General features: G+C 43.5%; 2 protein-coding genes across 2 annotated transcripts in view; one reads left to right on the forward strand and one right to left on the reverse strand.

The window, feature by feature from the left end:
* The window catches only part of SLC38A6 (solute carrier family 38 member 6), a 459688-nt gene extending 444102 nt beyond the window's left edge, over positions 1 to 15586 (reverse strand). Inside the window, exon 1 of the mRNA XM_078660337.1 lies at positions 15199 to 15586. Coding sequence (XP_078516463.1) covers positions 15199 to 15288 — 90 coding nt within the window. The 5' untranslated portion in view covers positions 15289 to 15586. The remainder of the gene's footprint in view (positions 1 to 15198) is intronic.
* A 182-nt stretch (positions 15587 to 15768) lies between these two features.
* TRMT5 (tRNA methyltransferase 5) overlaps positions 15769 to 25560 on the forward strand; it is a 28752-nt gene continuing 18960 nt past the window's right edge. The window contains exons 1-2 of the mRNA XM_078660338.1: positions 15769 to 15977; positions 17168 to 17329. Of these exons, the coding sequence (XP_078516464.1) occupies positions 17325 to 17329 (5 nt within the window). The 5' untranslated portion in view covers positions 15769 to 15977; positions 17168 to 17324. The remainder of the gene's footprint in view (positions 15978 to 17167; positions 17330 to 25560) is intronic.

Here is a 25560-nt window from a genome sequence, read left to right on the forward strand (position 1 = left end):
TGTCCTTTGAGGCTGCTTACATTCAAAACGGTCGTCCTTGTGGCTATCACCTCGGCTAGGAGGGTGAGTGAGCTTCAGTCTTTGAGTTCAAAGCCTCCTTTTCTGACAATACATGCTGAAAGGATGGTACTCAGGACCAGGGGTGCTTTTCTGCCTAAGGTGGTAACTTCCTTCCATCTAGGTCAGTGCATTACCTTTCCTACTTTCTATCCTCCCCCTCACCCTTCCAAAGAGGAGGAGAGACTTCATCGTTTGGACCCAAAGAGGGCGATTTGCTTCTATTTGGATAGGACGAAGGACTTCCGACAAGATGATCAGCTCTTTGTTGGATATGCTGGTCATATGAAGGGCAAGGCGGTGCACAAGCGCACTTTATCAAGATGGATCATCTTGTGCATCAAGATTTGCTACTCTCTGGCTGGTAAGAAACCTCCCGTAGGCATTAGAGCTCATTCCACCAGGGCTAAATCGTCTACTTCTGCTTTGTCAAGGGGTGTTCCTTTGTTGGACATCTGTAAAGTCGCAACTTGGGCCTCCCTCCACACTTTCACGAATCATTACTGCTTAGATTCCGAGGTGAGGAGGGATGGCCATTTTGTGCGCTCTGTTTTACAAGACTTTTTGGTATAGAAGGGTGGACACCATCCTCCGGGAGTGGGACTGCTGTGGGATTCTATTCATAAGGTGAGGAATCAACAGGCAGATGTATTGTGGTTCTGAAAATTCTGGACTAGTGTAATCATTCTGGACTCGAGAATTAAAATTTGCGGGAACATGACGAATTTGGTATGAAAAAAGACCGAGAATGACGAGCACACCATGTATAAATATTTTCAGCATATTCGAGTAACGATTTCACCTCGAAATCATCATTTGCGTTCTGAACCCTTGGCTTCCATTTATGTGTTGCCCTTTACATAGGCCTTAATCCAGCTGAATTCAATTCCACAAGGACACATACTCCTTAATCGACTTTCCTATGACCTGTGCAAGTTGGAACCATTGCCCCAGGCCGAACTCGTTAGGTCAGTTCCCCTCCCAGTGGCCGAACAAGATAGCATCAAGGCTCAACAAGCCATAAAACCATTTCAGCGCGCACACCTGCCGTATCTTGCCCCCATCTGTCTCTACTCTTTTTGCTTCACTTCCTTTATGGTGGGGAGGTGCCTGTTTTATTGGTGGTCCACCGATATCTGATGAAATGTTGGGTCTTGCCGGGTGATTTGTTGTGGGCAGCACGGCGTGAAATATGTACATGTCATCATGACTCTGCTTTTCCTTTGTAACCAAAAACTTAAAATGATATATTGCAAATTCGAAGAATGTTTGCCTGAAGCTGAATATTCTGTATAAAAAGAGAAGCCTGACTCTGTAAATTCGAGCAGTCTCCTGAGAACATACTTCCCCGTGTGTTGTACTTCTAGGACACTTGTTACCTTGGTTGCAGCCAATAAAATCGATCTTTGACTTCACCTAGAAGACTCTGAGTTTCTGTGGTCTGGATCAGGGAAGAACCCGAGGTCTCTGGGTGTACCCCGACACCGCTGGGTTGCCGGTTCTGTGCCGGTTCTTAAAACCCAGTACCTCAGCTGGCGCCCAACGTTTGGGGCGATTCCAGTGGTACCAGTCAGCCAAAGGTTCGTGAGGAGCTTCGTGTGAAAATTCCGGAGGACGGCCAACCACCTCATCGACCCCTGCATGTCGACGTGGTCCGAAGGTCTTTGCTGCGAGGTTCCCCGCTTCCCGACGGCTACGAAGGACTGCTGCCCTGGCTATCGCCCTGATTTGGACCTTTGAAGTTTGGTAGAGCGAAACACTAAGACGAGTCTTCTGGTGACGTCATCGATATCTCAGATAAGTATAAGTGGAGCGTCTCCCAGTCGTTTGTTGGTCTTAATCTTGGGTATCCTTTGGGATAATTGTTGGTACTTGCAAGCACCAAAACCGAAGGACTCGTGTATTCACGAGAAATATCGTAATCGATAATCCTTTGAAGTTTGGAACTAGACTAGAGAGCAAAGATGCCTAGTCTTAGACTTGGAAATTTGTTTTGTCTTGGTTGTAATAATAGGGACTCCCGATTGGAGGACTCATGTCCAGTTCCTCCGGTTGGAACTCCAACTTACGAGTTATATGTCAAACACGGAGTAGGCCCCATCACATACAATGGAGTGTGGATCAAATACACCAGGAAAGATGGTGTTTTAAAATGGCCCCAATATGGTAGCTTTGATAACGAAATCTTAGATAACCTTGAAGTTAAACTGTTCAAAAAGAAAGCCCGGCCGGCAATGTTCGACTCGTTCCGCCTATGGCGTAAAGAGGCCAAACAGAAGGAAATTAAATTAGCTAAGAAAAATAAGAGAGAAGACGGACTTTCAGTAATGCAAGCTGCTATGCAGTTTAAAGACGATGAAGAAGAGCAGATGAGTGAGCAGTTGCACAGGCAACGTAAAATGGCAATAGATAAATGCTATCCAGTTTTGCCGTCTCTTCAGCAAGAGGCAGCAAAAGAGCGTGAAAAAGATCCATTAATGTCGCATTTATCAAGTTCGCCACCCCCCTATGCGCAAAATGCCACGGCACCTCCGCAGCCTTTGGTTGTGCAACCTGTGCCTCCTGTTCCTCCACAGCACCCACCAGCTGTTCGCCAGCTGGCTCCTGTTTCTATGGTGCAGCCTTCTCCAGGCCCACCGACCACATCTGCTCCACCTATACTTTCTACGATTTTGCCTACTGTACTTTCTACTTCTCCTAATGCTCCCTCTACGATTTTGCCCAATGCTCCTTCTTTTTCTCCTGATGCCTCCTCTGCTATTGTCTCTGCCCCTGCCTTATCTCACCCCGTTTTTCCACCCGTTCTTCCTTCAGTTTCACCTTCCATTCGGCAGAAAATGGCTAGCACTGTCACTAACCTTTTCTCGCCTCTTTTCGGGTCGCCTACTACGACCCCTAAAATGGAACGAAGACAGTTGCGAAGTCGACTGCCTGACTATCAAGAGAGAGACTCATTGAATCGTTTAGCACGGAAATGGGTTATGGACACTGTAAAGTATGATGTAGAGGCTGTCATGGAAGTCTTCCATCAATGGGAAGCACCGACGCAGAGATATGTTTTTGAGCAGATGTGTGTTTTCCTCTGTGAGGATTTGGAAGACAATGATCTGGAATGCAACCCGCAAGAGTTGTGTCGTGTACGGTTTAAATTTGGAGAGGGCATGATTGTAGGCCCCGATGTAGAGCAAGCCGTTGAGATATTATTATCATATCGGAGTAAGGGGAACAGTTCTGGGTCACAATCTGAGCCTAGTGCATCTAGTAGGAAAAAGGCGCGACAATACCCGATGAGAGAAGTTCCCCCACAATGGAGAGAGGGCGACACAACTGTTAACCCACCTATCCTGCCACACTTTCAGCGTGTATGGGTACATGTCCCATGGAAGCGAGCTGAAGTTGTAGCCCTTAAACAGACATTACCTGATCCGCATAAAAATCCTGCAGGGTATTACAAAGAATTATCACAGACTGCTGAGTCATGTATAATGAATTTAGCCGATATCGATATGTTATTTGGGAATGTGGTTCCACAGCCTTTATGGGGTAAAATTCGTCATACAGACCATGATCAGGAATTAGGTGACTCATGGGCTAATATTGTTGCTGCAGATGCCCGACAAGTTGGTGGTGCTAAGCCTGAGCCTTTGATAGCAGAACTCCCTGGTAAAATAGTTGATTACATGAAAACGATAATGCCTGCAATACGTGTAAATTGGGACAAGTTGTCTGCATGCAAACAGAAGAAAGAAGAAACTGTTTCAGATTTCTTCACCAGGTTTGAGGAAACATTTGTCGACCACAGCGGTCAAGATATGACCACAGAAGGTGGTCAGAGATTGTTCGTCGACAAATTCGTGCACAATCTGCTTCCAGAATTGTGTAAAAAGTTAAAGGATTCAGAAAGTTCTTGGGCAGTCTCATCTTCAGCGCAGATATTAGCTACTGCACAATATTACGAAAATAGAGACAAGGATGAGAAAGATAGAGCAGAAAAGAAGACTAAAGAGTTGAAAACGAAGGTTTTGTTACAGCAAGCATATCCGCCACGTGGTGGTGGTGGTCAAAACAATAGTGGTCAGAATAACTATCAGAATAATTATCAGCAGCCTCAACAGTATCAGAGGAACTCGCAAAGAGTCGAGTACACTCAGCCACGTGTCCCTGTAGGCCCCAACCAGTGTTCGTATTGCAAGGAAGAGGGTCATTTCAAGTATAGTTGTCCTATTCTGTTACAGCGTGCAAATGGTGCTTCTGGTGTAAGAGGTCGTGGTGTTCAGCAAGCACCTAGAGGTAGAGGACGTGGAAACGTCCCTCAGAACGCACGTCCCCTTCCACCACAAAATTCTATGAATAGGTTCGATCAGCAGAACAACGCATCTGACAGGACAGCTCAATACTATGTTGATGATTACTATACAGAAGATGAGTATTTAGAGGGTAATACTTGCTAGGACAGCCATAGACAAAGAGAGGGAGTTGTTTCAGTTCCAGTAGATCAGAGTGGACCTTACGTTGAGGTGATTACATCAGGTGTGTCAGAACCTTTTCTGTTGGATACTGGTGCTACAAAGAGTTCTATTATGCACTCCAAACTCCCTGGCGCACCTTTGTCTGGCGAAATGAACGTTTCTGTAGGTTTTTCTGGCGCCCCAGTTAGAAATCCGATTTCTGACCCTTTGTCTCTTTCTGTTGGTCCTTGCGAATTCGAAGCACCCCTCATTCTGACAACAGGTTGTGGTGAAAACTTGCTAGGATTGGATTTGTTAAAAAGATTGTATGCAACTTTGTACTGTTCTCCTTCTGGAGTACAACTTACTTTAGGTAGAAAAGTGGTTTCTCCTATGTATTTGTCGAGGGATAAACTTCCAGCAGAATTGTCATTTCTTCCAGATATTCTTTGGGCCACTGGTCCAAATGACGTGGGTCTTTTAGAAATTCCACCATATGTTGTAACATTGAAAGCCAATGTTCAAATGCCACGAATTCCACAATATAGGATATCTAGTGAGGGCGAAAAAGCTTTGCTAGCGATCGTTTACGAATTGATTGAAAAAGATGTGATTGAAGAAACACGAGGCAACGTTTGCAATAGTCCTGTTCTGCCTGTTTTAAAACGAACTGATCCCTCTCAGCCACCTGTGTACAGATTCGTGATTGATCTGAGAGAAGTGAATAAAATAGTTGTGCCACAATTTCCAGTTGTCCCCGACATTACCACATTATTGACTATGATTCCAGCTTCTGCCTCTTGGTTTTCGGTGATTGACCTGAAGAATGCTTTCTTCAGCATTCCGATTGCTGAAGAAAGCAGGGATATTTTTTCCTTCAGTTTAGGAGGTCGCAGCTTCCGCTTTAAACGCGCTCCTCAGGGCTACTGTGAAAGTCCATCAATATACAGTCAAGCTCTAAAAACACAGCTTGATACGCTTGTTTTACCAAAAGGTGCTACTCTTGTACAGTACGTCGATGATCTGCTCATTGCTGCAGATACTGTGGAAATTTGTAGGAAAGCAACAATGTCATTATTGCGTCACCTGTGTGATTTACATCACAAGGTGTCACTTTCCAAACTACAATATTGCCGACAAGAAGTGACCAACCTAGGTCACCTCTTATCGAAGGAGGGAAGGAAATTGACCCCAGAAAGAATTCAGGCAATAGCGAAATTGAGTGTGCCAAGAACACAGAGAGAAGTGCGTGCTTTCTTGGGCATTACATCGTACTGTAGACAGTGCATTCCAAATTTTTGGTTATTAGCCAAACCCTTGGTGGCATTAGCGTGTAAAAATACACCCAATCCCATTCCTTGGTCTGAAGAGTGTCAGAAAAGTTCTCTCGAATTGCGCACAGCATTATGTTCGGCTCCTGTGTTAGGTACCCCCGACTACAGTAAGCCTTTCACATTATATGTCCACGAGAAAGAGGGCTGTGCATTGTCTGTGTTGACTCAGTTGTTTGGAGGTAGCAGCGTCCATGTGCCTATTTTTCGTCGACCTTGGATCTGGTAGCTAAAGCATTACCGAGTTGTTTAAGAGCCACAGCAGCAGCAGCTGTTTCTATCCGACAGTCTGCTGGTCTAGTAATGAATAATACACTAGTCGTGATGGTCCCACATGCAGTAGACGCGTTGTTAAATAGAACCAAGACAAAGCACTTAACTAGTGCTCGATTGTCCAGTTACGAATTGACACTGTTAGCGAGTCATGTGCACATAAAAAGGTGCAGTACTTTGAACCTAGCCACATTGTTTCCAATTGCAGAGGAATCAGATGTTTCAGAACAGCACGATTGTTTTCTCAGAACAGAGGAAGAGACGAAAGGGAGAGTAGATCTATCCGATATTCCTCTTGCTGAATGTGATGGTACATTATGGGTGGATGGTTCATGCTTCAAGCTCCCGAGTGGTGACACGACTGCAGCATATGCTGTCACGACTTTGCATACAGTTGTTGAAGCTGCACGTGCGCCACATAATTCAGCTCAAGCAGCAGAATTAATTGCACTCACGAGAGCATGTGTGTTGTCTAAAGGGATGAAAGTGACTATCTACACTGATAGTCAGTATGCGTTTGGAGTGGCTCACAGTTTTGGACGATTGTGGAGAGAACGTGGGTTCCTGACTTCGCATGGAGCTAAGATTCAGCATGGTCAGTTGGTGAATGAGCTTCTTGAATCACTGACCTTGCCTTTGCAAATGGCGATTGTGAAATGTAGTGCTCACAAGAAGGTGACTGATGATGTTGGTCGTGGAAATGCATTTGCTGATGAGATCGCGAAAGAAACGGCAAAGAATGTAATGAGCCGAATGTATGTTGCAGGCCCTGTTAGATGGACTGGTGATGTTGGAATGTGTGAAGACACAATAGAGAGTGTGAAGTCCATTCAAGCTGAGGCCACAGAGAAAGAATTGAGCACGTGGAGAGAAAGTACGGGTAGAATGGATGCAAATGGTTGTTGGATTGAATTGACAGAGCATCAGAGATGGTTGTTACCCGATGCATATGTGCTTGCAGTGGTTACAATGGCTCATGGAATGGCTCATATCGGTGTGAAAGGGATTTGCGAGTTGTTGGCTCCGGTATGGCACAATTCAGGGATTCCCAAGTGTGCAGAGAATGTTGTCAAGAACTGCATGGTGTGTTTGAAACACAATCCTGGTAGGGGAACCCCAACTCCAGCTGGTCATTTTGCACCTCTTACGTATCCGTTCGAGGTTTTGCAGCTAGATTTCATCCACATGGAGAGGTGCAACAACTTAAAATACGTACTCGTTGTTGTTTGTGCCTTCTCAAGATGGGTAGAAGCCTATCCCCTAAAAGACAATACTGCCTTGTCCACAGCAAAAGCCCTTGTGAAAGAGTACTTCCCCAGGTTTGGAATGCCTAGAATGGTCTGGTCTGATAATGGAAGTGAATTTGTGGGTCGTGTGATGAAGAGAGTGTGTGAAGGGCTAGGTATTCGGCAGAAGTTCCACGCTCAAATCACCCCCAATCAGCTGGATTAGTAGAATGTTACAATGGCACTTTAAAACTCAAACTGGCCAAAATCCAAGCGAGCACAGGTCTTAAATGGCCTGATGCTCTACCCTTAGCACTCCTGTCCACCAGAATGACTGTGCATTCACGAGTGAAACTCAGCCCTTACAAGATTGTTTTTGGCCGGCCAGCCAACATATGGGGAGTGCCTACACCCACAAAATTTAGTGAGCTTGAACACCCTATTTTGCTCGATTATCTGTATGAATTGACGGCTAAATTGCGTGTTTTGCATTCACAGGTTCACGACACCCTGCCTCCGGTCCCTGAGACTCCGGGTCACGCCATTGAACCTGGTTCCTGGGTTCTTGTACGAAACTTTCAAAGAACGAAGAACGACCAGCCCAGGTGGACCGGACCTCACCTCGTCCTTCTTTCCACCAGATCAGCTGTTCGGGTGGAGGGGAAGGCCAACTGGGTCCACGGGACCCATTGTAAGAAAATTCCCTTTTCTCTGCCCCATGACCAGTGGGTCCAGAAGGGTGTCGCTGACCCAGAACCTGAAATAGTGCCACATGTCACCCCTTTTGATGATTCGCATGTAAAAGGAACTGACCCTGAACGAGAAAATGAAAACATTTTGCACAAGGCTGTGCCGCCATCCAATCGATTGAACACTACAGAGTCTGGACTTTTGTTCCAGCATCAGACAATACCTGGAAGACAACAATATAATTTGAGACCAAGAAAAACGAACTCATAAAAGCAATTTCTTTTGCAATTCGAGACCAAGATCCATGGACTAATAAACAGATATTTCTTTTTCCTCCCAAGTACTATTTTTGAAAGTGCAGCTCTCCCATCTAAGAAACTTGCTCATTTTTGTTTTTGGAACCGCCATCCGGGTTCCGCTGCTAGGGCCACGGTTGAATAAAGTCTTTGGGGTGCAGCTGACGACGTTAGGTCGGTAGTTCTGGTTGGTCCAAGGGAGTTGCCCTAGACTGACAGAAGCATCCCTTAGCAGAGGCAACCTCCCACCGCGGGCATCACTTTAGAGAGGATGGAGTTTCCCGATGTGGAGAGACCTGCCAAACGAACGACCATTAAACACAAATTGTGTAACGTGATGACAAAGAAAAGTTTTATAATATTGTGCATTTTAATGCTATTTAGTGTAATGGTATTTTTAATAAGTTATGTTTTATTCTCTTTTCGTGCAACATTTGCACCCACTGCATCACCCATACCTCCTCCTACTGTTTCCTCTCATTGTTTCCACCCCCTTCCTGACCATGAATCCAATAGGAGATTGGAGTTCATTAATAACTCCTTTGTTCAGTTGTTACACCAACACCAACTTGTAATGAACACAACTAACTGTTGGGTGTGCGGTCTTATGCCTCACACCACGGATAAAGGTATCCCTTATCTGGTCCTGCCATTCAGTCACAATGGTTCTGTATGGGCATATAGGACAATGTTCATATATGCACACGAAATCTACCCCCTACGTTCTGTAACAGACAATCCTAGAAAAAGTGCTCTAGTCAAGGGTATAGTAGACATGATTAAGGAAGGTATTTCTTATGAGACTATCCCTAGAGATGAGACACTGGCATACATTGGATGGAACATGACTGGATATGGAGCTACTCTGAGTGAGAAACAGCAAGCTAAAAGATCGTCTCCGATTTGGATTGTACCCCATCAGGGTCATCTGTGTCTGCAAGGTAATGGCACAAATCCCAGGGCTCAGTTGGGGAAGAGTGTCTGTACTGAAATATATGTTTTTGGATCTCAGACTTCCCCTGAGTTTTTAGCAGCTAAGGGTACTTATTTCATCTGCCATGATAGAGCCTATACATGGTTGCCCCCTGAGTTTTCGGGTTCATGTTTTGTTTCATTTCTGTTGCCTCCCACCTACACAGCAGCGGCAGATTACCACAGAACAAGGATAGTTAGAGGAGTCTTGAGTGAAGAAGACACTGCAGGTCAAGAATTTGGGGACTTTGCAAAGGGTTTTCTGCCGTTCTGGGGATCCATGGCTAACAGCAGAAACATAAGGCAAATGACAAGGGTAGTTGAGTCCACCGTGATAGAAACTACTGGTGCCCTTAGTAACCTGACTGCTGAGCTCCAGTCGGATCGTCTTATGACCCTTCAGAACAGGGTCGCTTTAGATGTCATACTTGCAGACCGAGGTGGGGTATGCAGATTGATCCAATCTAGTTGCTGTATCTTCATCCCTGATAACGCTCCAACGGTGTACCAGGCCATCTCCAAACTACATAAGATTTCCGAATCTATTCATGTGGATAAAGGAGATTGGTCATTAATGGGATGGTTCTGGGAACTGATATCTGCCTGGGGCTGGAAAATTCTAATGGTCATTGGGATGGTCTTAGCCATTCTTTTCCTGTTCTGTCTGTGCATACAGTGTGCTCCTGCAATATGTGGCCTCTGTGTCACCTCATGTGTAAGGAAGCCTGTATCAAGAGATGAACTGAGTACTAGAATGATGTTACAGCAACATCTCAATGACTTTAGAAATATAGGTCTGGACTCAGATTAGATAGATTAATTGCCTATGTAAGGGCAAAAGCAGGGTTTGTGGTTCTGAAAATTCTGGACTCGTGTAATCATTCTGGACTCGAGAATTAAAATTCGCCGGAACATGACGAATTTGGTATCAAAAGACCGAGAATGACGAGCACACCATGTATAAATATTTTCAGCATATTAGAGTAACGATTTCACCTCGAAATCATCATTTGCGTTCTGAACCCTTGGCTTCCATTTATGTGTTGCCTTTACATAGGCCTTAATCCAGCTGAATTCAATTCCACAAGGACACATACTCCTTAATCGACTTTCCTATGACCTGTGCAAGTTGGAACCATTGCCCCAGGCCGAACTCGTTAGGTCAGTTCCCCTCCCAGTGGCCGAACAAGATAGCATCAAGGCTCAACAAGCCATAAAACCATTTCAGAGCGCACACCTGCTGTATCTTGCTCCCATCTGTCTCTACTCTTTTTGCTTCACTTACTTTATGGTGGGGAGGTGCCTGTTTTATTGGGGGTCCACCGATATCTGATGAAATGTTGGGCCTTGCCGGGTGATTTGTAGTGAGCAGCACGACGTGAAATATGTACATGTCATCATGACTCTGCTTTTCCTTTGTAACCAAGAACTTTAAATGATATATTGCAAATTCGAAGAATGTTTGCCTGAAGCTGAATATTCTGTATAAAAAGAGAAGCCTGACTCTGTAAATTCGAGCAGTCTCCTGAGAATATACTTCCCCGTGTGTTGTACTTCTAGGACACTTGTTACCTTGGTTGCAGCCAATAAAATCGATCTTTGACTTCACCTAGAAGACTCTGAGTTTCTGTGGTCTGGATCAGGGAAGAACCCGAGGTCTCTGGGTGTACCCTGACACCGCTGGGTTGCCGGTTCTGTGCCGGTTCTTAAAACCCAGTACCTCAGCATCCATCAGAAGAACAATTACTTACCTTCGGTAACGCTTTTTCTGGTGGATACAGGATCTGCCTGTGGATTCCACCCGCCTCCCCGTTGTCCACCCTTTTATACCTTAAAAGATGAGGTATTGGTTGTTTGATGTTTTGTGTACTCAAGACTTTATTACCTCTATTTGAATATTGTTGACTTATTTGAAATGTAAGTTTTCTTATTTCAATATACACCGAGTGTATTTGTGCGAATACTGTGTACTATGTATGCATTGTCTACATGGTCGGTCCGCCCGTTTTGCCTCGGTGGCACGGAAAAAATGGGTGGAATGGACGCCATCACGCCGACGTGGTCCTCTTATGGCTCCGGTGACGTCATGCGGTGCCGCGTGTGGAGCCATGGCGCTATGACGACCTCGTCGGCGCGGAGAGCTACGAAAAATGTCCGCAGAATGCTGGCGTAGGGGATATTTATAAGGTGATGAATCCACTGGCATATACTGTATCCACCAGAAAAAGCGTTACCGAACGTAAGTAACTTGTTCGTCTCCATTTAACATGATATCAAAACATGCATGTAGTGCTAGGTCATTCACACTGGAACCACCTCCTTGTTCACTCTTCTGCACATAAGTGTTTATGTGCTCCCCTTTTCACATTACGGATTCAAACAATGAAATACTATATAACTCTTCAAATAACTGTAAACTTCACAGGCATGGACACATAATATCAGGATATACGAACCAGTGCTTAAAATGGGATGAAAAAGGCGAGAGGTATCTAAAAAGGGTTTTGCTAAATAAGGGTAACCATGAATCTGTTTCAAAATCATGGCCTTAAATCAGGGTGTGGATTAAAACATGTAAACTACAATCCTGTTCTTCACACAGCTTGCTATCGAACCTGTATTTGGATACCTGTCTGTGAGTTTTATATTATTCCATCCAGACATGTCACACAATAACCAACACATACACCTTAAGCAAGCCAGGCATACTGGCTTTGTCAAAGTTGGTTAGCTTTAATCAGCTAAAGAACAACGATGATTTTGATTTGAATAACTGGTACTGAAAATGTTACAATTCTGAAAATATAAGCAAGTGAAATAAACTTTACTAAGTTATATGGGAGGGATAATGACCTTTGGATTGTCTCAGAGGCTCTGGGTTGCCTCTTCACACCACTTTCTTCTGTAGTTTTAGCCACGTAAGCCCTTTTTCTCCCCACCTCTATATCTCCATTTCTCACACTTACCACAATTACAATAAGCACTATGTAAGCACTGATCTGTGACCTCTGCAGAGAGGACTGGATGTGCATGTAGTCTGCAAACCTCTATGACGCACTGACAGAAAATGCAAGAAATACGCGCTGCCTTCTGCCTCTACTTCAGAGCTCTCAATCTCAAGCTCTTTCATGTTGCCTCAATTAATTCAATTCAATGATTTTATTTGGTTTACAAAGTAGAAAACCATAAAAGATTACAGATCTCATAAAAGAACAGGGCATATACATATCCTAAGCATATTACACAGCAATAATAAAAAATATATAAACACCATATATAAAGATTATTAAAAAACACTATAATTACAAACTGGGTGGGCCATCCAGTTGATAAAAGGAAATAATACCGTTACAATTAAGTAAATTAACCTTTTAAATAGGCCATATGGCCTCAACACTATATTACAGAAAAAAACAGCCATCGGTTAAGAATTAATTTTCCATACATTTTCTGTACTTCAGTGAACATTTCAAAAATCCAACCACAAATAGGATACTTTCTGGCTTTAACATTTGTAAAAAAATAAAGGCTGGGCGGACCTTAGAAAAATTTAGTTTTTCTAAAAGTGATTTTAAAAAGAACCTCCGGGGAGCATCATAGAAACTACAGAAAAACATGAAGTGTAGCATATCCTGTGGAGACACTCTGTCGCAGCCACAGGGTGCTAGCACTTGTCCTCTGTGGCACCCCAGAGGAACAGAGAGTAAAAGATGGAAATAATCCAATCTAAACCTGGTCAATAAAAAACGCTTGTGGTTTGATAGAGACCATAAAAGATAGGGCTCCATATCTGGAGTAGTTTTGAGCATCACAAATTTCCGGACGCTAGTTTTTGATAGTTCTACCCTATCTCTGTTTAGTTTTTTCAGCAAGATAAAAGATTTCTTTACAAACACCACGTGTTCTGCAGTTATAAAATCAGGTCTTAAAAACAAGTCCGGGAGCCCCAAGTCTCCAAAACAACCCTTTATATATTTTAGCCATGGAATATCAAGCATGTAGTCCAGACTCATTACTTCTTTAAATAGCTCTTGATTAAGGCTTAGGTCTTTGTTTAGCCAACAATTGAGCCAGAAGAGCAGTGGACGTATAGCTAGTGTGTCACAGATAAATATGGTCCCTGTCTCTTCGTGTACTATTAGATTAGAAGTGCCGTTGGGTAACCCCAGCAGTTGTTTAAAAACATTATTCTCAGCCACCTACATTGCCTCTGAAGCTACATATCCCCATAGTTCACTTCCGTAACTGGCAGTTGCTACGCTTTTTGCCTGATACATTTTCAGCAATGCCGCAATCGGGCGCTTTCCCATCTTTGTGCCAAAGTTGAGGATAGATGCATTTACTCTTATCACCTCCCCTTCCTTCTCTTAATCAGGGCACTCCAATCCAGCCTATCATCCATTAGGACGCCCAAGTAAGAGAAGGTTGGGGTTACAGGCACCTTCTCTACATTCACCCTAAAGGGATACTGCTTCTTAGGACGTAACCCAACTTGCATTACAAATGTTTTACAGTTATTTACAGACAAATCACGATCTGCCATGAAACTGCAAAAGTGTCTAGCAGGGTTTGCAGGCCTCTTGGGGTTCGGGCTAGGAGAACCGCGTCGTCCGTATAAAGCAGAACGGGCAGACCTCTACGCCCCACATACAGAAAATCAGCCCCTGTTTCTGTCAAGGTCTTATCTAAGTCGTTAATATAAAGATTAAAAAGAAGTGGGGCAAGGATGCACCCCTGCCTAACACCCCTTTCAATACTGAAATCCCTGGAGACCCCGAGGTCCTGGGCAAACCTAAAATTTGCCCCGTTATCACTGTGCAAGTCCCTCAGGAAGTTCACCAAGTTATCCCCCATGGCCCTCATGGATTGCCACATTTTATCCCGATTGCCTCAATCATACACCATCATAAACACCCACTCACAACCTGAACTCACTCAGACACCTACTATATCTACTCGTTTCACAGCAGGCGCGCAACACCCATTGGACTCACCGGGCTTCAGCTTCTCCCCCCCAGCCCCCCACGTCGTTTGTGGCAGCCCGGGATGAGACAGATCCCGGGCACACACAGAGCCGCACCCGAACGTTTCACAGGTCTTTAAAAGACCATTTGAATGTTAATTAGGCCTTGCAGTTGTTTCACCCCTTCTAAGAGCCCCCGCAGCTCCACTCTGCCTACTGATTAAAGGTTCAGCCCCCCCCCCCGAAATTTTTTCTTAGCCCCCGCCGAAATTTGGCTCTAGTTGCGCCTCTGTTTCACAGTATGAACTATACAAGTCATATGTTACATGAAAAAAATACAAAAACAGAACAGCTGGAAGAAACAAATATGCTTAGGGAATGCAAGCTCAAGCAAACCTGAAAGTAAATAAGGATTGCATCACTGACATGGACTATCTTAAAGGTTTGTACAGACATTGTTGAGCAATCCGAACAGTGTTTTGCCAGTAAAGTTAAGGACATGAATAGAGAAAGAGCACGATAGAGGGCCGTTTCAAAGTTGGTTTTATACACAGCAGGGTCAGAAACCCGGCAGCACCTGCCCCATATAAAGTTCTCATCCCAACGTTTTCAAGACGTCTTTCTGACGTTCACACTTTATCGAGTGTACTCACCAGTAGATCTCTGTCTGGATGCTGTCTTTGCCTGTTCTTTCCTAAACACTTTATTTTACAGTTCTCGTTTATATAATTGGAGTTTTCTTTCAGCGAAAATAGTTAGAATTTTTTTATTACATTCACAAAGTGCAAAAGAGTAAAAGAGTAAAGTACTACGAAGTGGTCACCATCAGCCTATTTAAACCGCTGTTGTGTACTGAAAAAAGTAACAAACAATAAAGAACAAATAAGCAAAAGTATTTACTAGCCAAACGTTTACAAAAAAAAAAAAAAATACCAAACTTACATTTCCCAGCAGCAAAGGGGTGGATTCGTCTTGTTGGGCAGTTACATAGTGACCGTGGTCTGCGTTGATGATGTGCCAGTTAGAATCCATATTTCTAAATTATAAGTAAATCTATTAAAGGGTGAAACTAAACTAAACACTCTTCTCTGTCATGACACAGTAACTAGCACCAGAGTCCCTTAAACGTAAACTTCATCTACAGAGAGTTCTTAGTAGCTTCCAAAAACACTCCGCTGGAAACGTGACGACCTGTCCACAACTTGCCCCAACAGTCCATTATTTGAGACCGCATTCTGTTGTTGATAATTGCGGCATATTGTTCCTTTCTGTCTTGTTAATTAATTACGGTAATCTGGCCGAAAGTTGAAATACCCGGAAGCTCCGAACCAATCACGTGAGGGGTTGGCTGGACTAATGCATCAATTGGCGATTGGTAGCTAGAGCACAGTGAGAATGTGCCGTTCTCTCGGATTGGTCCGATTTAGCAATCGTTCATTTGCTACGAGGCTTCGGAGAGTGCACCGTGGTTTGGGATTTGTTGGAGAAGGCTTCTTTGAATTGTACAATTGCGTGTAGCCGGATAATTCACGTGCCTTCAACACAGCACGTAGCTGCTGCACACCATTAGATAAATTAGCCCAGAGATGTTGACTCTACTGAGTTATTCCCTATTCTGTTAGACACTGGTTGACCGCTAGGTGACCGTCCGACTTGGACAGCATCCAACCTAGAGGCGAATAGGCAGACAGAAGTCTGCTATGAAAATGTGAAACATGCTGGTAAGTAGATTTGTCACCACGGCAGGCTGCATCTGGCTCAGCGACTTTTGTGGCGCGATTCGCCACCGACAGGCACCTGCAGTAATTTGTAATATTATGGTTTATATTCTAAACTAAATATTTTGGCATTAAAGTGCGATTTTACAGCGAGGTTTATTTAAGGGGAATATCAACTTTCAAGCAAATTTTGCATTACAGGTTGGTGTAGCTGTTTCAACAGTGTGGCATTTCACTTGCGTAGCTACCTGGCCTCTTTCTTTCTGTGTATTGCAACGAGCTTTTTGTATATGATGTTTCTTTTAATGTATGCAACAGATGTGGCTCTCCTCATTGATCGCAGGCCCTCCGCCTGCATATACTGTAACCTTGAAGTGCAATTTCTTCAATAAAGTTGTTTAGAAGGAAAAAAAAGTAGCTACCTAGCCTTATGTTGCATTGTATTGTAGCATTTATTTAGCTCTTGAAACACATGACCACTTCAAGGCCAGAAATGTGTCCTCTAAAGGGTGATTTACATTGTATGTCCCATGTGGGAGATGTTGGTGGAGATGCCCGCTGTTCGAAGATGTGCTCCCAACCGTGAGCAGCGTAACTTTGTAGCTGATGCACCCCAACTTTGTAGCTGATGAACATGTAAGAATGGGCACAGTCGGTCCTAGATTCCTACTTGCCAGTTTGTGCACATCAGTCCTCATCTTGACTTTATAAAGATGGTAAGAGCCACATCTTTTATATTTTCCAGAATTAGAGGGGATCTTCAGGGCTCTTTATCCGAGCATTTCGTTGAATTCTAGACTGAAAAGAAAGTGCCCCCGCAGTAAAGCCAGAAATGGTTGCAAGCCTTGACGTTATTTTTTTATATAAACTACATGTAAAGGAGGTCTGATTGATGTGTGCTTTGCTGTTATTAAGTTTCTTTTCTAATGAATGCAAAATTAGATGTTTATCCATTGCGCTTAATTACAATATTGACCTTCCTTTGTATTATGCAATTTCAAGAAGCCCTATTCACAGGAAGGACAATTAGGATTCAGTAGACTTAAAGACTTTTCTGCTGTAGGATATGGCACCTGCATGGATGCAGCAATGACCTTTAATAAAGCATTACACTAATATTAAACTACTTTTGAAAACCGTTCTGAAATTAAACAAAAGAATATATGGTATAACGAAGTATATGCTTTCTCTAGGTGGTGTAAATAAGCTTTGATAAACGAATCTTACAAGAGCCAGTCAAACCTGGAAAAGGAGGCTGTCCCGTTACCTCCAATAGGGCCATCGAAGGTGGCTGATGCACATCATGGGGTTTCCTAGCAATTCAAAATACGCTATATCTTGGACCAGAGCATGAGGTGAGTGGACCTTAGATCTGCTTGGGATAACCAGGTGTATTATATAATGTGTGTGCCACTCAGACATTTGAAGTGAACTGGCATGGATATTGGTATTTGTTAGCCCTGACGCCCATACTGCGGGTATGCGTTGTTTCACAATCTCTACAGTATTGTGGAAATATAAAACAAATCCTGTTTTAAAGTTGTACATGATTATTCTACATTGTGGGATCATACAATGAGGAGTAGTATGGCGAGTAAATCAGTACATTTTATAGATTAGAATAAACAACAAAAGAGTAACCTGAAAGCACAAATTAGGAAGTGGATAAATAGAATCAGTTACCACAACCAAAACTTGTTTAAAAAAACATAATAAAAGGTGAGTTAGTAAACACTGTGAAAAGAGAACCCTCAGGTACCGACAGAAGTCAGTAACCAGTCTTCTTCATTGGGTCCTTGATGTGGGTACGTGAATTAGTACCATATGGTGAAAGAGTGATGATTAAAAGGAGTTATAACTATTCCCAAACCTCGAGAATTTTTTTTAATAAAGGGATAGTATATGCTCCATTAAAAACAAGTGTGAAAGGACGGACAAGGGACGGTTGAGTTAATTTGAACCGGATATGTCCTAAAGTGATTATACAAAGGTCAACATGTTTCTGCTTTCATGAGCTACCTGTCGACTCAGCATTCGTCAGGACCATACATACCCCAACCGACGTACGACGCACGCTAAGGCGCCAACTTCAGGGAGGGGAAACAAACTACTATACTCCGCAACGCAGGAAGTACCGTGTGTAGGCCCTCAATCATTAGAGGGGTATCCCATTGTGCGATTACGAAAAGGATACAACAAGGGCTCGTGGCAGGGGAAACCTTCACGCCCAGAGTATTTCTATCTAGGCGACAGTCCGCTAGTGTACCTATTATGCACACATCCACGGCCCGAAATATATAATTTATAGATTAGTCCGGCATATAGTGAACCTGTTAAGTTGGATGTCAATGCACATCCCTTCTTTAAAGGTTTTTGATGAATACATTGTGAATTTCCTGACTCATCAATTTCTCAAAGCACAGCTGTACTGCACTCTGGTGTAAAGTTTTATTTTAAATCGTTTTGGTCATTCTCATTGATATTTTCTCTAAGTAGAAGGCTTACATTGGGGGTCAGTGATAAAACCAAGGGAGTCTAACAGTGGGAGACGAACTATCCATGTTCTTTGAATCAAATATTGTGGCATTTGTGGGAAGGTAAAAAGCAAAGGAATCGTTTTTTGTTGGGTAAGCAAAGTAAATATTTTGACAGCAGTTCTGGAGACTTTCAAGGCAGGGGAATCGAGTAGAATAAAGTTGACTTTAGTTATTTTCAGGCATATTTGTGTGTTAGTGGCATACTGACGGAAGTAGATGCCTGAATTCTTAGGCATCCAATTCAGGCAACTAAACAGAAGTTGACTTAAGCAGGTGTTGCATCAAACCATGAGTACACCACAAGGCCACTCTGAGGTGAAGTTCCCTACCTTTACCGTGGTGCCTCTTATAAACACTCATTGGCAAAGCCAGTATGTCTGACCTTGGTAAGGGTGCATGGATTTGACAGCAAGTAAATAAATTAGCCCGATTTATTACCACATGCTCTATGTTGTGGAAGAAGGAAGCTTGACTTTAAACAGACCATGGGATGAGGTTGGCTGACTGAAAGCCTGTGTGTGTGTATATATATATATATATATATATATATATATATATATATATATATATAGTATTTTTATTATGATTTTTTTTAAATATGAGGCTATCAAGGCAGCTAAATCATAATAAAAATACTATATATATATATATATATATATATAGTATTTATATTATGATTTTTTTTAAATATGAGGCTATCAAGGCAGCTAAAGCTGTTTCTAGGCAGTGTACAAGCACAGGAGCAGACCTCTGAATCCTGCGTGATGGTCCAGAGTTCAGTTCATCCTGCAGTGGTCTGCTATTTTAAAATTTGTGACACCTCTAGGACGATGAACAAACAGGAATCTCCTTTGTCAGGATGCAGTTCACATCAGAGTGGCTAGTTCAGAACTAAAACAAAGGTGAAAGTGTTGTATTTGGTCTCAATCTCTAAACATGTGTTCATGTACCATGGTACAGTCCTTTCTGTAGCTTCTGGAGTCTGTCAATGTACTTACCAATAAAGAAGTATTGGATATTTACCTAGTATGCCGACGAGGATGGGATGTTAATCATGTTGTTCCCCACTTCCACCACATTCATAAGCTTGAAAAACGTGCTTCCCCCACTTTGGCTTGGAGCAGGAAGTTTAACTAAAACAACATCCCCCCCACCTTCCACTTGCCCTCTATGGTACCATGTTTGAAGACATATCTCATCTTATAACTTTGCAGATGAAGTTCCCTTAACTTTTTCATTTCATCACAGCACACCCATCTGCATTCTCCACCACCCAACCAATTAGGTGATATTATATGTTGGAAATGTTTCAAGTGTCCTATTTCCTCATTGAATACCTCAGGAAATTCATCACTCGTTGGAAAACAGCAGCCGCACGTGCCAGACCAAATGGCATGCGGCAAAACCTATATGTGCCAAAGGGTGTTCTAAAATAGAAGGATGGGATCCAAACCCCCATGCGCAAAACACAATGGATTATTCTTCATGACCTGGGCTTCATCCTGGACTCCTCCCTCTCCATGACCAGACAAGTCAACGCCGTCTCCTCGTCATGCTTCAACATCCTGCGCATGCTACGTAAGATCTTCCGGTGGATCCCCACCGAGACCAGGAAGACGGTTACCCAGGCCCTCGTCACCAGCCGACTGGACTACGGCAACTCCCTCTACGCCGGAACCACTGCCAAACTCCAGAAGAGACTCCAGCGGATCCAGAACACCTCAGCAAGACTCATCCTCGACGTCCCCCGACACAGCCACATCTCCGGACACCTGAGAGACCTGCACTGGCTCCCAGTCAACAAGAGAATCACCTTCCGTCTCCTCACCCACGCACACAAAGCCCTTCACAACCAAGGCCCAAGATACCTCGACAGCCGCCTCAACTTCTACACTCCCACCCGCCAGCTCCGATCGACCAGCCATGCCCTCGCCGCCGTCCCCCGCATCCGAAGAGCCACAACGGGAGGAAGATCCTTCTCCTACCTGGCCGCCAAGACTTGGAACTCCCTCCCGACCCACCTCCGCCTGACCCAAGACCACCTCGCCTTCAGGAAGCAGCTCAAGACCTGGCTGTTCGAGCAGTAGCGGACCCCCCTCCCCAAGCGCCTTGAGACCCTCCGGGTGAGTAGTGCGCTATATAAATGCTTGATTGATTGATTGATGATGGCAGAACCTGGAGTATGGATAGGTTGTCTCCTTGTCTCCCTCCCAGATTAATGACAAACATAGAGTTTTTCCTGCTAAGAATTCCCGTGCAGGAGTAAGATCAAGGATTACAAGACTATACAAGGTTCCAGGATGGCACAAGTAGTTTGCATTTATCAGTTGTCTTCGCAATATTACATGTGTCAAATTCTAGTGACAAATGCTTGTGTAAGAAATAGTCTCTTCTGTATAGGAGGGAGATGCGTCTTATTTGGTCTCAATCTCTAAACATGTGTTCATGTACCGTGGTACAGTCCCTTCATTCCCTACCCTAGTTTCTCCCTTGGTTTCCTCCTCCTTGCCCACGCCGCTGATGTCCAGGTTCAACTGTCAGTTAGAAGTGACAGTTAGACTGGATTTGCCCTTTTAGCTGCTGTGGTGTGTGGAGGTTGTCGATGTACTTACCAATAATGTAGTGTTGTGTTGGATATTTACCTAGTCCGCTATTTCACTACGCAACAGGAAGTTTGAAGGATAGTCCGCTAACCATTCCATAGTGGTCAATTAGTTTACTTGATTAGCAACACATCTCTACAGAGCTTTCCCTAGATGAATTGAATTAGAAACTGGGCAGAAGTTGGAGAGCAGTACTTGTATTTGTAAGAATAGTGGTGCTTCATCCATTTTTAATCTGGGAAAACGTTTCTAGAAGGAAGCAGAGATCAAACCGCACCAGCTGGAAAGTGACATTTATAATGTTAGCAGGTAGATAGATGATCAATTTTTATGTTTCCAAATGACTGGCTATGCCCTTTTTTTTTGGATAGATAGCTAGAAAGGGGTAAGAGGTGTGTGTTGTTTTGAGGGACGGAGTTTGGTTCTGTGCAGTTTAATTTGATATGGGTTCTAATGGAGGATATTCAGTCAGTAATGAAGTCAAATAACTGCAAATATATGGCAAGAGATGGTACATGTTTGGTTCCTGAATGGAAAACCTTGTTGAATTTGAAGTTCTGAAATAAGGATCGTGTAATTATAATTACAGATATATGCATGTGTGATAAATCTTTTTTTAGTTGCAGCACTGATCTAGACAGGAACGACCTCTAAATTGTAATGCAATGTTTTTAGCAGTGGAGGCAGGTACATCATTTGTCGTCAGTAAGTCAGATGCTCGAGGACCTCGGTTTAGGATTGCTACCTACTGTTATCACTTCTGTCTTTCCGAATTTAACTTTTAGCAAATGGGTACACAGCCACTCCCTGGTCCCTCTCATGCATTTCTGGAAAGTGAGTCCAGGGCCTCTTGGATCATTTCGGCAAAGACCAATAAGACTATTAGTTCTGCACATGCCATAGGAGCACTTGAGCTTGTATACTGGCTCAATACAAACATGACAAAGCACAAATGTCACGGTCTCCAAAGAATATCTGCTGAGTTTTGAATAGAAAAAGAAGTAGCAAGATCATTTAAGTGCGAACCAGTTGCAGACAGTGCCTCGAGTTCCAATGTCACACCGCCTACTTTGAAGGATTGTGTGGTCGATGGTGTTGTGGGGCAGGGTACCCCAAAATTTAAGACATCCTACAATTTTACATCAATCAGAGGGCCCACATTCACCGATTCGGAGGTGATGTTAAACCTCAATTTTGTGAGACAATATGTCCTTGTGTTAAGGCACCTCCCGAGGCATCAACAATCAGGAATAAAATGTATTGAGTAAAGCGCCTATTCAGTAACTGAGTTCTAGATCAATGAAAATTTAAAGGGTTTTATTACAAAATTCAAAAGTAAAGCAGTTCAGAGTCAATGCCATGAAAGCTGTCAATAAAAGGACAATACAGAGAAAAGCAAAATCAGAAATTATGCGAAGTCCCAAGTGGACATCAAAATTGGGGGAATAACTGACAGCACTTAGTAGAACAGGAAAGGCTTCTCCCTGACCCCCAAATCAAGGGGTTTTATACATTATTTTCGCATATGCAGGGATGTGGAATTCATATAGCAGAGGCGGAGGACTTATTGTTTGGAGTCAAGGGCAACACGTTTTCATGTGTATTTTGTCCTTGGAACAAGTAGGCCCAACCCCCTGCAGCACAAACCCTTTGGCTGCCAGATTGCAGTACCACATTATGGATCAGGGAAGGGCACTGTCTGCCATTAAGGTAATATTATTGTCCATATGTTAGTGCTGTTCAAACTTGTATTTAAGATTCATTAATTGAAAGCCTTTATTATTAGGGTGAGGTCTCTCAGTAAATGTTGTAAGCTCTGACTGCATTACTGACAGTTGTTCCAGTATAAAAATGTGTACACACGTTTTCAAAGTTTAGCAAAATGAGGCTATGTATAATGCTCTCTGATTTGATGCAAATATTTGTAGAAGCTTGAAAGAAAGATGGATGATTCTTTGCGTTCAAAATAAAATGTTCATTAACCCCTCCCATGCTCATGACAAGCTAAGCTCGTCATGAGCCACGGCGCTCCGGTGCTCATGACGAGCTCAGCTCGCCATGGCCCGTGGAACGCTCAGGTGCGGGGAGAATTCCCCTCCTGTGCTGAACGTTCCACGGGAGCCAATGCACCTGTGACGAGCTCAGCTCGTCATGAGCACAGGAGCGCCGTGCCTCATGACGAGCTCAGCTCGTCATGAGCATGCCGGCACTGTGCGTGCCCCCCTCCCCCCCAGCACACCAGGTGAATAATCCCTGCAGCGAAGGGGTTAAAAAAATGAAAGCAGGAACATTTTTTAAGCTAAATTACTGTAACATTTTAGGTACCATTTCTTTGCAGCATCATTCTGTAATATGTGTTGATGCATGCTAGTATTTCCCAGAAATATTCATAATGGAAAATCAATGTAACCAGTTTCAATAAGATTATGGGAAACAAAAATAAACATGCATTGGCAAAGCCAGTAGGTCTGGAATTGGTGGTCAGTTTTTTAATTTTGTCAATGTGTGACTTGTTTTGGCATAGTTTTTGTGAAACCTTATTGGTGTTGGAATTGCCAGGTTCTCACCATTATAACAAACATTGGCAAAAGCAAAAATTGTTTTTGGTCTGAAAAAGCACACACTGCCAAAGTAGTTACTGGCACTGAACAAAACTACTTTGTGTGCCGAAATGCTCCTTGTGAAGGAGCAGAATGCTGTCACTCACAGTGAAGCCAGCCGATACAGAGAGAGAGAGAGAGACAGAATTTTAATAAATATAAAATGTCATGGTCCACGGCAGAACAAATTAGGGGCCGAATTATTAAAGAAAGTCCCAAAAGTGCAACCATGGTATATATCCTTGCATTAAGTACAGTTATATGGCTTTCGTGAATTCCCAAGAATTCACAGAAGTAGGACAAGAAATAGTATTCATAGAAATTATTTATTACATGAATTTAGCATGAGCAAATATGCATGTGTAGATTTGCTCATGTGAAAATCTGAGTGTTTGCAAGTTCACTTTCCCCCCCCAACCATCTTTTTCCCAACTCTGGGAGAAGGTTAACGTCTGCCATTGTCTGGATTACATTATCAACATTTCTCAGTACGGGAAAAGATTTGAGAAGAGTTGTTGAAACCCCTTAAAACATGCAAGTTAGTAGGTTTGCACAGACTCAAAGGGCATTTTAACCCTGGAACTATTGCTTACCACTACCTTCAGCCCATGTATGTAGCTCTGCGGAAACATGGCAACATAAGGGGATTGCAAGTATTCAAACACTACTATGGTATGAGCCCTGGCTTAATCAGAGAGGCTATATCAGGTCTCTTATATAATGAGATTGCTGCCATAATTTGTCGCTGCTCTTCATGGCACCAAAGGGACAAGCGGATTTTGTTACAGGACTAGTAGAATTATGAAGCAACCTGCCCCATGGACAGGTAGATATTTTATTAAATTCCACACCCCCGATATGAAATTACAGAAACTGCAGAATCATTGTGGTGTGAGCAAATACATAATTTCATTAGCAAGTCGGAGCATATGTAAAAACTTAATATTGCCTTGACACAGCAACGGTGGACCGGGTGTTAGCGGAGGAAGGTATCACTTCCCTCGTTTGTGTTACTCCTCTTGGGAAGCACATAAATCACAATTGTAATGCATGACGCACCATATACCGTGTTGATATGGAATGTCAATGGATTGGGTAGCAAGATTAAGAGGGGACTAGTGAATAGATACATTAAGAGAAACAAGCCAGAATTGGTCCTCCTACAGGAAACTCCCCTTCGGGGTACCCTATGTGTGTTTGTAGGGACGTGGCTTAAGGCATGATGGCGCACGCCGTATTTTTTCCTGGGGCTCGTGTAGTGGCCATCCTCATTCAGAAGGGCCTGCCCTTCCAAGTAGCTAAGACCTGGCTATATCCTGGTGGAATGTATGCAGCGGTCCGAGGTACGTGGGGACGGCGAGAGATCACGCTGGTCAGTGTTTATGCCCGCCGCGATTGCAGCCCAAGATGTTAACAACGCAGTGGCCAAGATACTATTAGACACAGACTCCTCAGTCCACATCATAGGGGATACTTTAACGATGTGATGAATCCAAGCCTAGAAAGATCACATGCCACGACCAGCGCCTATACGTCTACCCCACTGGCGGAGCTTGTGAGATCGATGGGACTGACGGACCTTTGTCACCGGCATCTCTCACTAGATTGTAGTTGCTCCTACTTTTCAGGGGCACACAAGACTTTTTCTAGGATTAATTACCTCTTTGCTCCGGCGGGGGAGATTCAGGTCATAGAGGAAGCAGAATACCTTGTAAGAGGTATCTCCGATTACTCACCATTGAAGTTAAGGGTTGGAGTAAGGAACGTAGACCAAGATCGGACTGGAGGCTGAATGAATGGTAACTGTGCGACGAGACAGTAACCGATGCAATAACCATTGAGACAG

The sequence above is a fragment of the Lissotriton helveticus genome, chromosome 9, assembly GCF_964261635.1.
Source record: "Lissotriton helveticus chromosome 9, aLisHel1.1, whole genome shotgun sequence".
Classification (NCBI taxonomy): Eukaryota; Metazoa; Chordata; class Amphibia; order Caudata; family Salamandridae; genus Lissotriton; species Lissotriton helveticus.